Source organism: Ips typographus, linkage group LG3 (genome assembly GCF_016097725.1).
Source record: "Ips typographus isolate SLU linkage group LG3, UJ_Ityp_2.0, whole genome shotgun sequence".
In the NCBI taxonomy this organism is placed as follows: domain Eukaryota; kingdom Metazoa; phylum Arthropoda; class Insecta; order Coleoptera; family Curculionidae; genus Ips; species Ips typographus.
This window is the reverse complement of record NC_138424.1, coordinates 16,648,510-16,662,832: the sequence shown is the minus strand read 5'-3', so window position 1 is coordinate 16,662,832 and position 14,323 is coordinate 16,648,510. Positions and strand designations below refer to the sequence as shown.

Genomic DNA, 14,323 nt, shown 5'->3' with positions numbered 1-14,323 from the left:
TGCCCCCGGTTGCCCCCACTTGAAATTTTTAAATGGCACTTCTAGCTTGTAGCACATTATTTTAAAGGTCTTAAAAACCCCGATTCATTACTATTTAACAAATTTGAAAATCAAAATTGAAAAAACTAACAAAGTTTGTTGATTTTGTGTTTTAGTAAAAATTGTCATCTTGACCCTATTTCGAGAACGGATTACCCGATTTCAGTTTTTTAAACGGTGATGAATCGGGGTTTTTAAGGGTTTTAAAATAATGTGCTACAAGCTAGGGATGCCATTTAAAAATTTTATCCACTATAGTTTTAAACTTCCCCCTCGATATCTAAGTTGATGTGTTTTTTTGGTCACAAGTAATTTTGCTTGCTGAAAAAGATAGTGAGGGTGTTCATGTGATATATACAGAGGGTCTTCCGCGAGGTAAGGGACAAAATTTTACTACGAGTTCTTTAGGTAAATTCTAGTCGAAAATGTCCTATGAACATGGGTCCGCCAATGCTTCCTTACCAAGATATGATTTTTTTAAATTTAATAGTATTATCCTGTGTTATTGGGACAGCTATCAGCTACATCATTAAAAGAGCTAGACTATGCTTACAATGTAAAGGTGGACACTTTGAGCAATTATTGTAAACAATTATTTTCACAGCAATATAAATTTTTTTTTCTTAAATAAAATTATTTTCCTGCATCATTGTAGTTTTTGGCACAATAACACTATTAAATTAAAAAAATCATATCTTGGTAAGGAAGCATTTGCGGACCCATGTTCATAGGACATTTTCGACTCGACTTTACCTAAAGAACTCATAGTAAAATTTTGTCCCTTACCTCGCGGGACACCCTGTATTTACTAAGTAGTTTTATACCCACAATTGTTTACAGAATAAAGTATCTACCTTTTTTGCTATGAGAGGGAATCACTTAAGAGCAAAAAAAAACTTTTTGATCATAATTCTTACAACATTTTATTACAAACAACAAACAATAAATAATCATGCATTTTTAATTCAAGTATAAAGTAGACAAATGTATTATATTTATAGACATGCCAATTTATAGTTATTTCGTAATATCATCGATTTTAAAACCTAATATAAATTTTCTTTCTAAACCAAAATAAAATGGTAATAGTAATAAGTTATCAAACTTTTTATGTGGTGTAATAAGGAAGTAATATACAATATCTTACAATATATATAATACATTACAATATTCTCATCAATATCAACCTCTAGAACGCCATATTTTATCCAGTACAAAGACTATAAATTCCATAGCAAGGCCCATAACGTCCATAGAAACCTTAAAATATCCAACTAGCCAACCCCTATCCCTTACACTTCTATGGATGTTATGGGTTAAAGACTTTTGTTTTAAAAAATATACATCCACTTCAAAATACATAAAACCAAACTTATCATCAATGTAAAATCACTATAAATACAAATTCAAATTATTCTGTTTAAAAAGTATAATATAATGTAAGGTCATACCGCTCATACAACACATGAACCGTATTGACTTCCTCAAATCTAAACACCCAACCCCTATCCCTCACAGTACAATGAGCGTTATGTACTTATATAAATGGTATATAATTATAAGCATAAAGTATAAGTTCATATATACAATATACATAAAACTAATTTCTCAGTTCTTTACATTTGCAAAGTATTACAGCTACGGAATACTGACAATATTTTTTATATACCACATGTATTTTGCAAAAATAAGACGGTCAAAAATCAAATTTGCTAATGCAATGCTTTGCAAATATTAAGATCAATTTACGTTCCATTATGGTAATCTTAACAATAAAAATATACAAATAAAAATATACAAATTAACATAAAACAATAACATATTACATTAAACTACATTGTGATTTACAAAAAAAAGAGCTAGTGGCCTTAGTGATTTATTTATTACTATCCGACACACTGGACATCGCGCAGCTGCTTCATTAAAAACTCTTGAAGTGCAGCTCCCACAAAACGCGTGCCGACAATGCAACACGTACTGCACGATGTTTATCAAACAGACTTTGCATAACAGGAGAAAACTGGTCTCTTCCTGGTGTTGTGTTGTGGGACGATCAGGTTCCCATGCTTTACAAATATTGTCACGTTTAATTTATGAGCCCTTCTGGGTTCACCAATTAAACTGACTCGCGACGATAAACGTCGCGCCGGGATCTCAGTTTTAGGGATGGAATTAAACACTGAGTTTTCCTTGTATAACACTTAAATCTATTAAATACGGAATACACAAATGGATGCACAATACGGTTGTAAAATATACAAAAAGGTTGACAATTAACAATTGTACTTACATAATCATAGCTAAGGGCTTAGCTTTTCCGGGCAATGGCTTGGTCACTTTGCGTTTAAACAATTTTGGAGAACTGACTAATTAACTTAATCTTTTCCCGAGGAGAGTCGACATTACGACTTCTCGGGTCAGCTGGTCACACTACCGTTGATCGGTTCACACTTATCCAACACTGCTAAAATCGGCGTATTTTATACCCGATTGATCGGCTGACGCAGTTTGTTATTGTCGCTTGTTTTTCATATTTCTGCAAAGCAGGTGGTGGTGATTCATCACCGATACGGTGCACTCGGTGCATGACACATTCGGTTGCATCGTGATGCGACCTTGCCTCGTGCGCTTAACATTTCGCAATCCTCGATGTTTTTTAAGTTAATCAGTCCATCTTTTCAATCAATGGATTTTCCATTCGTGACAATATTATTGTTTACTCTACAATTATAATATATACATTTCAAGTTATACTTACGGTTTTCTTCAATATTAAAAAAAAAGGGTTCATTTTCGCTCCCGTCTTCGTCCAAACCTTGGCCTTGTCCTGGTACCTCTGGAGATGGTGGAGTACGGGGAGGGAGAGGAGGACTTGGGAGGTTCCAAATAGGAAAGTTAAATTCGGGTGACGGCAAGGGGGGTGGAAAGAAAGAAGAATGTGAATGAGGTGGATTGGGAAGATTAAGAGGGAGGGTTGGACGGCCTGGATTGGAAATGTTAAAATCAGGAAGAGGAGAGGGTGAACGCGGTGGACTGGGGAGATTAAGAGGGAGGGTTGGACGAACTGGATTGGAAATATTAAAGTCAGGAAGAGGAGAGGGTGAACGAGATGGAAGTGGTGGTAAAGGAGGGTTTGGGATGTGTTGTTGGGGAACAGAGGAGGATCAAAAAGATTTGGGAAGTTTATGGGAAATTCTTCTTCTTCTTCAGGTGGTACGTCTTGGTTCCATTCTTGTAGTTGGACATCGAAGTTCTCCATGAAATGAACAGCTTGCCTACAAGAACAAAAAGGGATTAAAGTTATCGTTGGAAACAGGAACAGGAAGATCAGCACACAACAAACCTGAAGAAGTCTTGTAAATTAAATCTACCATCGGCCAACTTGTCCCATGCCTGTGTCAATCGCCTGTCAAATACCTCGTTTCGCTTAGCTACCCGAAAGACTCTTCCCTGCTGTTCCAGTTGTTGCAGTTCCAGTATCGCAATATTTTGAATGTCGATAAGCGTTTCTAAAATAAAATTAAGATTTGGAAAAAGTGCTAGCAGAGGTTCTAAAGACTAATGATAAATTTACAGAATAATTGTAGTAAGTAAGCACAGACGGTCAAATTTGTTAGGTAAGTGGGTAAATTTAAATTTTCACTTAGCAATTTGACATACCGATGGCTTAACCAGAGGAAACACAAACCCACATCAATATTTATCTCCGCGGTTCTACAATCAGGGCATCTCTATTCCAGAGATACCGTAAAAAACAGCAAAAATTCTACCATGATAATTAATATTAGCTTCAAGTAAATTTTAAGTACATGCCCACCTTTCGTTCAGTTTCAACTTAAAACCAAACCAATAAATATAGCATATTTTTTGGAACCCTGCTTAAAAAAATAATTAAAACCAAAATGCTCTTACCCATCAAATCCCAAATACCCGGATGTCTAACTAGTCTTCCATTCAGTCTTCTGTGGTAGGCTTCCATGACATTATTGGTTCTGTGGCGCTCCCGAAACACGCTGAAATGGTGTGGTGTAACTCGGTCCATCCATTGCCGTCTTATATAATTTCGTAGATCTTGAAAAGCCTCACGCAGTTGTTCATCCTAAAAATAATAGAAATAGAGTCTTCTTGAATAAAAAAGTACAATTTTTTATGCATACCTGTAAAAATTCAAAAGCTTCTTCCATCCTGTCCGCAGGAAAAAGCGCTAAGGCGTAGTATTTTCGAAGTAAAGCCTTTCCGTGGGGATTTTCTTCGACGGCTCTCATTACTCCTAAGGTCCTCGCTTTCCGCATCACAGCCTGTTTAAGAAATAACCTCATCTGATTTTTGATAGTCAAATGATTGCATACAGTGCGTTTTTTTTAACACGCAACATAGGATTTTACGTGTTAAATTTTTAAGCACATGTCAGACCATGTTATTTTAGAACTACAAGTATAAAACTTGACGGGTGGCTGTTTCGTACCCTGAAGCTTTAGCAAGTTTACCAATTGGGCCTAAAAAGTGATTATAAACTTGCAAAAAATCACCTTTTTTCGAAAAGATTTTATCTTTCCATACTCCCTGTATGTATGATAGGTGCTTGTTGTTTTTGATACTGGCACGGCAGGTAGCAGGTAAAATTTGGCGTAGAAAGTAAAACAGGGTGATCATTAACTTTATATCAAGAAAGTTAAGAACAAAAGAAGTATTTTTATAAGTGAATTGTTCAAAGTGACCTCCGTTTGAAGCCAAACAGTATTCCAAACAATCATAAAATGCCCTTTTGACGTTCAAAAGATGTCGGGCCATGATGCAGTCAAAATATGTCACTCTACCTGCTACCTGCCCTGTCGATATCAAAAACAAAAAAGAACAATGCATACAGGGAGTATAAAACGATAAAATCTTTTCGACAAAAAAATGATTTTTTGCCAGTTTTTAATCACTTTTTAGACCAAATTGGTAAACTTACTTAAGCTTCAGGGTACTAAAGACACACCCGTCAAGTTTTAGACCTGCAGTTCCAAAATAACATGGTCTAACATGGGCTTAAAAATTTAACACGTAAAATCCTATGTTGCGCGTTAAAAAAAACGCACTGTATTTAGATTATCTACTTATACAGGGTGATTCACGGTGATGGCATATTAGAAGTATCTAGAGAACAACAGCTCAATATTTTTGCGGCAACACTGCAAAGTCCAAAATATTTTAGATAGAGAGTTTGGACCCAACCTAGGCTAGACTTCAAATTTCAACGAAAATATAGGTATTTAGTCGTTCTCTAGATACTTCTAATATATCTACCATCAGCGTGAATCACCCTGTATATTTCACATGTAGGAAATATTACATTAATGTGTTCTATGAATAGAATTAAAAATTAAATATGGATGATTATTGTTTTAAGGACAAAATAAGCCAAATCATATTTTAAAAAGAAAAAAATGCAAAACCCTTTATAATCCAAAGCAAAATATCATTTTTTTACACCAACTAACCTGACAATAATGGAAGAAGCACCCTCTTAATGACGCTTGTGGATAGTTTTCTCGCAGGGATTCTACAAGCGCAGCTTCATAATCTGTTATGATTGTTCTGTTGAGGAGAGAGGGAAATGCCTGGCGAATATACAAAAAAACTGCGTCGTATAATGCTTTGGTCCTCCTTTCCATGAAAATGTGTATGACAGGAAATGCCTATTTTAAAGAAAATAATAGTATATTATTTTGTATAGCATCTGAGATTCCACACTTTTAAAAAGCACTTCATATTAGCAAAAGTATAAAGGGTGACAGCTGCATAAAATGATTATTGGGGGAGTTAAAAAATTAGGAAATACATTTTTGGAAACACTTACATGGTCCATACATGTTGCAAAAATGGTGAATATTTGAGCAAAAGCAGGTTGTCGTGGTACTGCTTTAAACGTCCCGTCCATGAAGTTGTACATAGAGTCGCCGAAGTTGCGAATGAAATCTTCATTTGCAAAAACGACAGCCCTATGAGCACCAGCCGCAGTTGTCCCTGAAAAGAAAGGGCCATTAGTACAGCTGTCATATCTAGGCCACTCACCTGTCTGCAGTATTTCAGCCAGCTCTGGTAATGTTGTGGGCACATTTGGAGTTGTTGCTTGCTTCCACCGCCACATGGATGACCTTACAGAATTGTAAGGTACATGTAAAGCACCTTCTGGGTGTCTGAAATAATTGAGTTGGGACATGAACAATAATATTGTTGCTATTATTGAGCTCAAATGTTGATCTTTTTGTTGATCCATTTGAAAAAAAACAGAACTGAATTTCGCTTTTCTATAAATATCAAATAATTTATGTATTTTTTGCTTCCAAACCTCAAGGAAAAATTATCCTTTTGTGAGCAGGAGTTTACTTTAGCAGTGTGTCTAGGATAAGGAGGGCTCCTATGGAGATCTTGAAAAAGGTTAGAGATACAGATTTGGTTAAATGGGAGGACAGTTTCCTAATCATGGCCTTAATAAAATGACATTTAGAAAACATTTTTTAAATGACACTCAAGTAACATCAACTATAGCTCAATTAGCTTATCTGTAGATTTTACCTGTTACCTGCATTCTAACTACATACAGTGCCATCATTTCAAAACTTCCCACCCCCACCAAGTTTTTCAGCAAAGAAAATTAGTTTTTACCAAAAAGGCCTCAATTTAGATATCGAGGGGGATAGTTAAAGTCAGTGTGCATTTTATTTTTAGGATTTGTCCCCTTGCCCCCACTTGAAATTTTTAAATGGCACTTCTATAGCTTGTAGCACATTATTTTAAAGGTCTTCATAATCCCGATTCATGACTTTTTAACAAATTTGAAAATCAAAATTAAAAAAACTAACAAAACTTTGTTGATTTTGTGTTTTAGTAAAAATTGTATCGGGTTTTTAAGACCTTTAAAATAATGTGCTACAAGCTAGGGATGCCATTTAAAAATTTTAAGTGAGGGCACCTAAGGGCAAGGGGACGAAATCTAAAATACAAAGCCCACTATAGTTTTAAACTTCCCCCTCGATATCTAAGTTGACATATTGTTTGGTCACAACTAATTTTGTTTGCTGAAAAAAGTAGTGAGGGTGGGAAGTTTTGAAATGATGGCACTGTATATAGGTAAACAAAGTTTGTCACAAGACAAAATAAAAATTTTCTAATAGCCAATATTTCGAAAAACTATTTAAAAACCAAATTTTTTTCTAGAAAATATTAGCAGAATTTTGAGAACATTCCGAAAATGTTTCAATATACCCAGTGATCCATTAGAAAAAAGAAATTATTAGCTGTAGCCCTTTTATTTTGAGGTTAGGAATATTTTTGGATTCAACTTTTTAAATTACCTCAAATGGCTACTTAAGTATTTTCAATTACAAATAGTGAAGCCCAAAAAAGGAGTAGTAGGCAAACTTAAATACTATGTCTAAAAAATAACTCTAGTTTGCTATGTACCTAAACTATATTCCAAAAATAAAGCATTCAATAAGGATTTTAAATTTATAAAAAAAAGATTACTGACGCAATACAGAAAAAAGTTTGAAGAAGTAAAACTTAAAAAAACAAAACTTTAAAGAACACCCTGTATTTCTTTAATGAAGCATTTTTGAAATTTGGTTTATATAGCAAACTATAGTTATTTTTAGACGTAGAATACGCGATTTAAGCTTGCATATTAAAACGTGAATAAACACCCTGAATACAGACTTTGCTATTTTCTTAATAGATATAGAATTATCTTACCTTGTAGCTACACGGTCGTAAATAAATTTGAGAGTGCCTCGCTGGGTGACAGAAGCTTCCCGTAGCTGTGCCCTGAATGCTTCAGCTTCTTGGTACCTTGCCTCCCTCGGATGATTGTGGTGTGCATTCATAACCGTCACCTCACCATTTGACACTTTTCCAGAAGCCCTGCACCCCAACCTTCTGTCCTTCGTGCAAACAAGATACCTATAAATAGACAATAATAAGACTCAATAAGATATAGTGATATGGTCAGCCGTCCAGGAGCTAAGTGTTATGATATGGCGAGTTGTTTTATGCAAATAAATACATTTTTACCTGGTGGTAACTGTTCTGCGACGAGTTTTGTAGGAAAATCCGTCGTGGAATACTACTCCCTCATCCATGATGAGTGTCCTGATGTTCGCTGCTATATACCTATTTAAAAAAATCAAAACACTAAAACAACAACAGGATTAGTAAACAGTAATATCGCTTTGGAAATCTATTTAGGAATATCGCTCGAATGGTAAATGTAGGATCAAATTGCAATCACAAAATGAAAAGTCGCATGTAAAATTTCTGACTCAATCGTTAAACGCTCAAGACCAGAAAGAAAGAATGTATCAAAAACGCCCAATTTATATGAAAATTTTTAACGGTTTTCTAAGAAATGGTTTCATTTTGTAATGTTCTCTTATAGAAGAGTGCATTTTATTTCCATAACAATGTTAAGATAAGAAAAGGATGAACAGAACACTGCACAAAGAAAAACAAAGGTTTTGGGGATGGCGAGTGGTAGATTTGTATTTACCGGTGGATGTGTTGATTGACAGTTGACAAATTAAATTTCATAGGAATATAGAAAGCGGGAGCTTCAAAATGAAATGGAAGAAATTAGAAAATTTTAGTTTTTAAATTACGACACTTACAATTATTGACACAAATGTCCTTTACATGATTTGCAGTAGCTCCATAAACTTGAAAATACCAAAATACTCAAGGTATAAACAAAAAACATTGATCATAGAAGTTTTTGATCATTTTTACTAAGTGCCATGGCAAATAGCAAAACAATTCAAGATTAATTATTGCTATTTATCTATAGGTATTTACTATTTGCCCATACCTGCCATTATTTAAATTATTTAACAATAACTTAATGCATGCCTAGTTTAGATTTAGGTAAGTAAGTATAGATGTTATTTGACAAGGCAAGTCATATTACGACCTGAAATTCAAGAGAGTATCATTTTGTTATTTGCCAAAGCATTTACACTTTGTGTAGCTCTAAATTAAAAATTATAACCCAAAAGGATTAAACTGTATTTAAGAGAGTTCCTGATTTGCTAACTCGTTAGAAATTATGATATAGGTATTCTACATGTTTTGTATAGAAATCAATTGACAATACAAATTTGCAGTATTGTAATTTTTTTGTTTTGTTAAATTATCAATGTAGAGCTGGACAAAATAATATTACGTGAATCTAAACTAGGCATTTATTGTCTTTGGCATATAAAGGCAAGTATAGTAAATGCCTAACATTGAACCCATCAAGAAAACATATCAATTTGATGGGATACCACACCTTAGCATTCTAGTCCAAATTGGCTATTACAAATAAAATTATTACAACTTAAAATTATCTTAAAAAACATTTTTCTTTTATTATTTTTTTTTAGTTTATAAATTTTGTTATTTATTTTTTATTTAAAAATTGCAATACTTACCTATACCCACCCACTATTGGCTATTTGCATCTACTTATCTGGCACTATAGCTCTTATTGGACAGTCAATTTTTTTGGCATTCTCTTAAAAGTACAGTAAAAGTACGTAGCTATAGGTATAATAAGAAGTAAGTAACTACAAATACAGGAGTATACCATTATAATGAGTACTTATAAAGTACCTGAGATTCACTTCACTATACCCTATTAAAATGTCCATTGCCTAATAAGTCTCAATCTGTACATAGATCAAACGGATAATTTCTTTTTGAATTGCTTTCTTTTACCTCCAATATAATATGTTCACTGTGATCTACAGTGGAATGACTTTAGTTTCAGACCATTTTTCAATCAATTTCTGGCCATTAACTAGCGCTACAATTATATTTTTTAAAAATATATGAAAAAACTTTATCTGTAAAAAAAACTAAGGTACATAAATATTTTTTCATCCAAGATCTCATCATTATAGCAGCATAACTATGCTCATTTTAATTGAATTATATAGCTCATAACTCACTAGTGACTTATAATTCATAACTCACTGCCACCATAAGCTGAATTGATTTTGATTCATAACTCACTGCCACTATAAGCTGAACAAAAACGCTAAAAATATCAAAAAAAAATGCGTTTTTAACGAAGTTGTGGAGGTGTCGGATAATAGTTATTTACATTACTAGTGTGGTATGAGCATTTTTATAGTCACGAGTGGGAAGGATTGCCACGACGAGATCGCAGATCGAGTTGTGGTGATCACACGAGTCCATAAATTTGCCATACCACACGAGTAATGTACAATATTTTATCTACGATTAACACAAAAATTAGCAATTTTTTAACTATAACTTGCTTTAGGGTGCTTAACCGCACTAGTGCGATAAAATCAATTATTATCGCACTAGTGTAGTAAAATCGATCATTATGTAACTCAAAGGAAGCTATGTAATGGATCATTACCGTGCTAGTAGTAGATAAAATTATGTATGATCCGGCTTGTGTTATGGCAAATAAGTCACTCCAGAAAAATAAAAAGTCGATTAAATTAGAAAAAAGTTGCGCAATTAGGGGGCCATATAGGATTCGCTATTAAAAGGGCTATCTAATACTGTATGTACTTTTTTTCAGTCCATATGAAATACAAAAATTGATGATGGTTTGAAAGAAACGAAACGTTGTAATAAATTTCCATAGACACCTTCTTGTAGACCTCAAAAAGGTGCCATGAGAAAGATTTTGTTGTTTTTTGATATGATTTGAAATAACTTCGAAAATTGGCAAAATCACTTCTTTCTAAATATCTCAAAAATGAAAAGAAATACTTGATTTTCGAAAGTGCTATGTATATGGCCCCCTGATTGCGCAACTTTTTTCTAATTTAACCGACGGTTTCGGAGATCCCCATGCAATGCATCGATATCTTGGTCACCCTGTATATCATAATGGTTGGATGCAAAATGCTACTTGGTCACCGTCACCCACTTAGATATTTGGTGTGTAAATCTGCAATTCAACATTAATGGCGTTTTCAATTGGCAAGTTTAGTGCAAAATCTCATGTATCTGTATCCTGCTCTATCTAACGTCATTGAAATAGTATGGCAATGCATGAGTTTTGCACTAAACATGCCAATCGAAAACGCCATAAGATGACTAGTGTAATGCCCCAGCAAGAGATGTCATAAAAAATGTGACTTGAAAATTTTTTAACAATACTTGTTTGTTATCTGCTTATATCAAATATACACATAATGATTATAAAATATACAGGGTGTCCGGAAAATACGTGTACAACGTTTGACGACAGACTCCTGACGTCAAAATATGTCGATCTAAGCCGACTTAGTTATATCCAAAATTGTCTCGTTTAGCCGGTAGAGGGCGTCAAAAATTTGTAAAAATATTGGTTTTTTACTAAATTACGTGAAAACCTGCTAATGGATTTTAATGAATTTTAGTATGTAGACTAATACTATAAAATGACGTTTTCTAGTAGTATAGTCACCGGCTGTAAATAAGTGGAAGTGTTATAAAAGTGATATAATACGTCAACATTTCTCCTCATTTTTTATATGAACGGCGTTATGACAACCCAGATATTTTTGTCGAGTGACCGGAAGTATTTTGAAGCTATTTTACCTCTTTAATATTTCCCGGTGGATGAGCTGTTTCGCCAGAAAAAAAAAATTTACAATTACCTGCATACATCAAAGTAGGTATAATAAAGTTGAAATTATTTATTGTAAGAAACTAAGTAAACCAAAAACATTACTTAAGCAAATGTGTAAAATGACCGCCATCTTGCTGAATACACTTATCAATACTCTTTAAGAAATGAAATTGTACCCAATATTTTTACAAATTTTTGACGCCCTCTACCGGCTAAACGAGACAATTTTGGATAGATCGACATATTTTGACGTCAGGAGTCTGTCGTCAAACGTTGTACACGTATTTTCCGGACACCCTGTATACTTTTATTCATTCAAAAAACGTATTATTACTACACTCATATGTACATATTATGTGTTATATTATTATATTTCTACAAACTACCATAAAATAAATAACAAAACGTAATGAATAGTTTGGGCAAAGTTGGCAGATTTATCCAGCATAAGAACCTTATTTTGTTTGTTTATTTTAAAATCCCTAAGAAAAAGCAGCATTTTATCATAAACAAATATGAATGTTTTACATAGATTTGCGGCTTTGTTTGAAGATAGGCATTAATCTATTGCAAATAAAGTGAAACTAATGACTATTTTCTTGACATAGGTTAAGTTGGTTTTAGGGACTGATTTAATTATTTGAGATTTAAATGTGACACACCAGATGAAAAATTGAAGTCAAAACACAACTTGGCCTAAACTGTCCTTATATAGGCTCCATGTAGCATGTGTTGGAAAAAACAGGCATACTACAAACCTAAAAACCTATTTTACTCTTTAAATTCAACCATCCCACACCCTAAATAATGACATAGCTGCTACCTTCCAGCACCAGGACAGTAATATAACAGAACATAAATTAGCATCTTAGACAGACTTTACTCAACTCCATAGTCCTGATCATAAACTTAATTTTTGTCCATATCAACCCATAGTAAACAAGTAACCTGGACTACTTTAATTACAAGTGTTGTTATTGACAAAAATTAAGTTTATGATTAGGACTGTGAAGTTGGGTAAACCCAGAACCCGGGTATAATTAATATCTGATGTGTAAATATTATTATCAATATTTATACTGTAAACCCTATTTTGCAATAAAGTTCAGAGTAAAAATATCTAAATCATACATATATTAATATGGTAATTACTGAGGTAGTTACTAATTACCTACTGATGTTAATAATGTAACTGTAACTGGCATGACAGTATAAACTACATATAACACATAATAAATTAAATGAAATGATCCAAAATTGCCCAAAAGCTAAAACCACAATACATTACATACCAATAATGAACTACAAATAAATACTAATCTGACCCACAGTGCTATTACAGAAAATAGTTAATATGCAAATCCAGACTCCAGACTGTTTTTTATTACTGAAATTGAGCATCAAATATTTCTCATTCCCTTTTTCCAAGATCAGACCCAGAGTAAAACCAGTCCTCCAGTTCACTCACTACCCTATAATAAAATTAATTATTTACATCATATACACTAACTACATTTTACTTTACCTAGGTATAGGGTTTCAAGATTTAAGGCCACTGAAACATCACAAAAAGTCAGATATGGACACATTTTTTACACAAATAAATTTAAGGATTAAACAAATAACAGTAATAACAAAACAACCAAATAGAGAGTTTGTATTGTTTGTAGGTAAGGCGTGGTGTTGTAGTTCTGTACATAATATATATGCAATTATGCATCATATGTCATATGTCATATGTCATATGTCATATGCATATTGCTGTCATGCTGTCATATGTCTCACCTCCACCCTCCACCTCTCACCATTCTTATGGCGTTTTCGATTGGCAAGTTTAGTGCAAAACTAATGTATCCTGCTCTATTAAAATGAAAAATTAATTGAAACAGTAAACACCAGCTTTGCACTAAACATGCGAATCAAAAACGCCATTATCATTATACTAATAAAATATAAAATAATCCCTATTTGCAACGTCGTACTTAAGCCTAGCTTAAATGAAGTTTGGTTCAGATTGTGACAATACAGGTGATTAATAGTACAGTACCCCTCGGTCCTCAGTAACATTTGAGGACTTACCGCCATTTGCACCGTAGTAAATTAAGCCAAGCTTAAATTAAGCGTGCTACAGACTGTGACTTTTTTTACCTATTTTGTCATATTCTAAACCACGCTTAACCTGGCTTAAAGTACGACGGTGCAAATGGGGTTCGGCGACGGTTCCACTGTGAGAAAATGTACTATTCTTTAGTCTTTACCTTAAATACATTTGTTGTTACATCATCATATTTTTTATATTTTTCCTACATATACCTATATGCCATTTACCTAACCTAACCTAACCTAACCTAACCTAACCTTTTTTTTTTTTATAGAGGTTTAGAGAATGCTTATCTATGCAGACCTAGGGCATTGATGTTCGGATGTTCTAGCGCCCTAGGTACTAGGGCGCTAGAACTAGGGGCTACTAGGCCGACCAACTAAACTCCTTCCCTCTCTTCACCCTTTATCCACTCCGGAAACTGCCTCCCAGCATTACTTCAGGTGGAGGGTGGAAACCAACTTCTTTGTTGTTTCTTACGGGTTTATCCGCTTTTCATAGTCTGCCTTTTCCTTCATTATAGATGATATCATTTGAGCAGCTATATTCCATCCTTCTTCTGATTC

The 14,323-nt window shown here is 33.8% G+C and overlaps 1 protein-coding gene across 1 annotated transcript; it reads right to left on the bottom strand.

Moving 5' to 3' along the window:
• Positions 1 to 949: 949 nt before the first annotated feature.
• On the bottom strand, positions 950 to 13,366 carry LOC145726161 (uncharacterized). The gene is made up of 10 exons (XM_081975128.1): positions 13,182 to 13,366; positions 8,095 to 13,128; positions 7,777 to 7,983; positions 5,882 to 6,221; positions 5,523 to 5,720; positions 4,197 to 4,337; positions 3,952 to 4,138; positions 3,383 to 3,548; positions 2,798 to 3,314; positions 950 to 2,105 (listed from the first exon to the last, which is right to left on the bottom strand). Exons 2-10 carry the CDS (start codon positions 8,160 to 8,162, stop codon positions 2,031 to 2,033), a joined length of 1,899 nt encoding a protein of 632 aa, XP_081831254.1. The 5' UTR covers positions 8,163 to 13,128; positions 13,182 to 13,366; the 3' UTR covers positions 950 to 2,030.
• Positions 13,367 to 14,323: the final 957 nt, after the last annotated feature.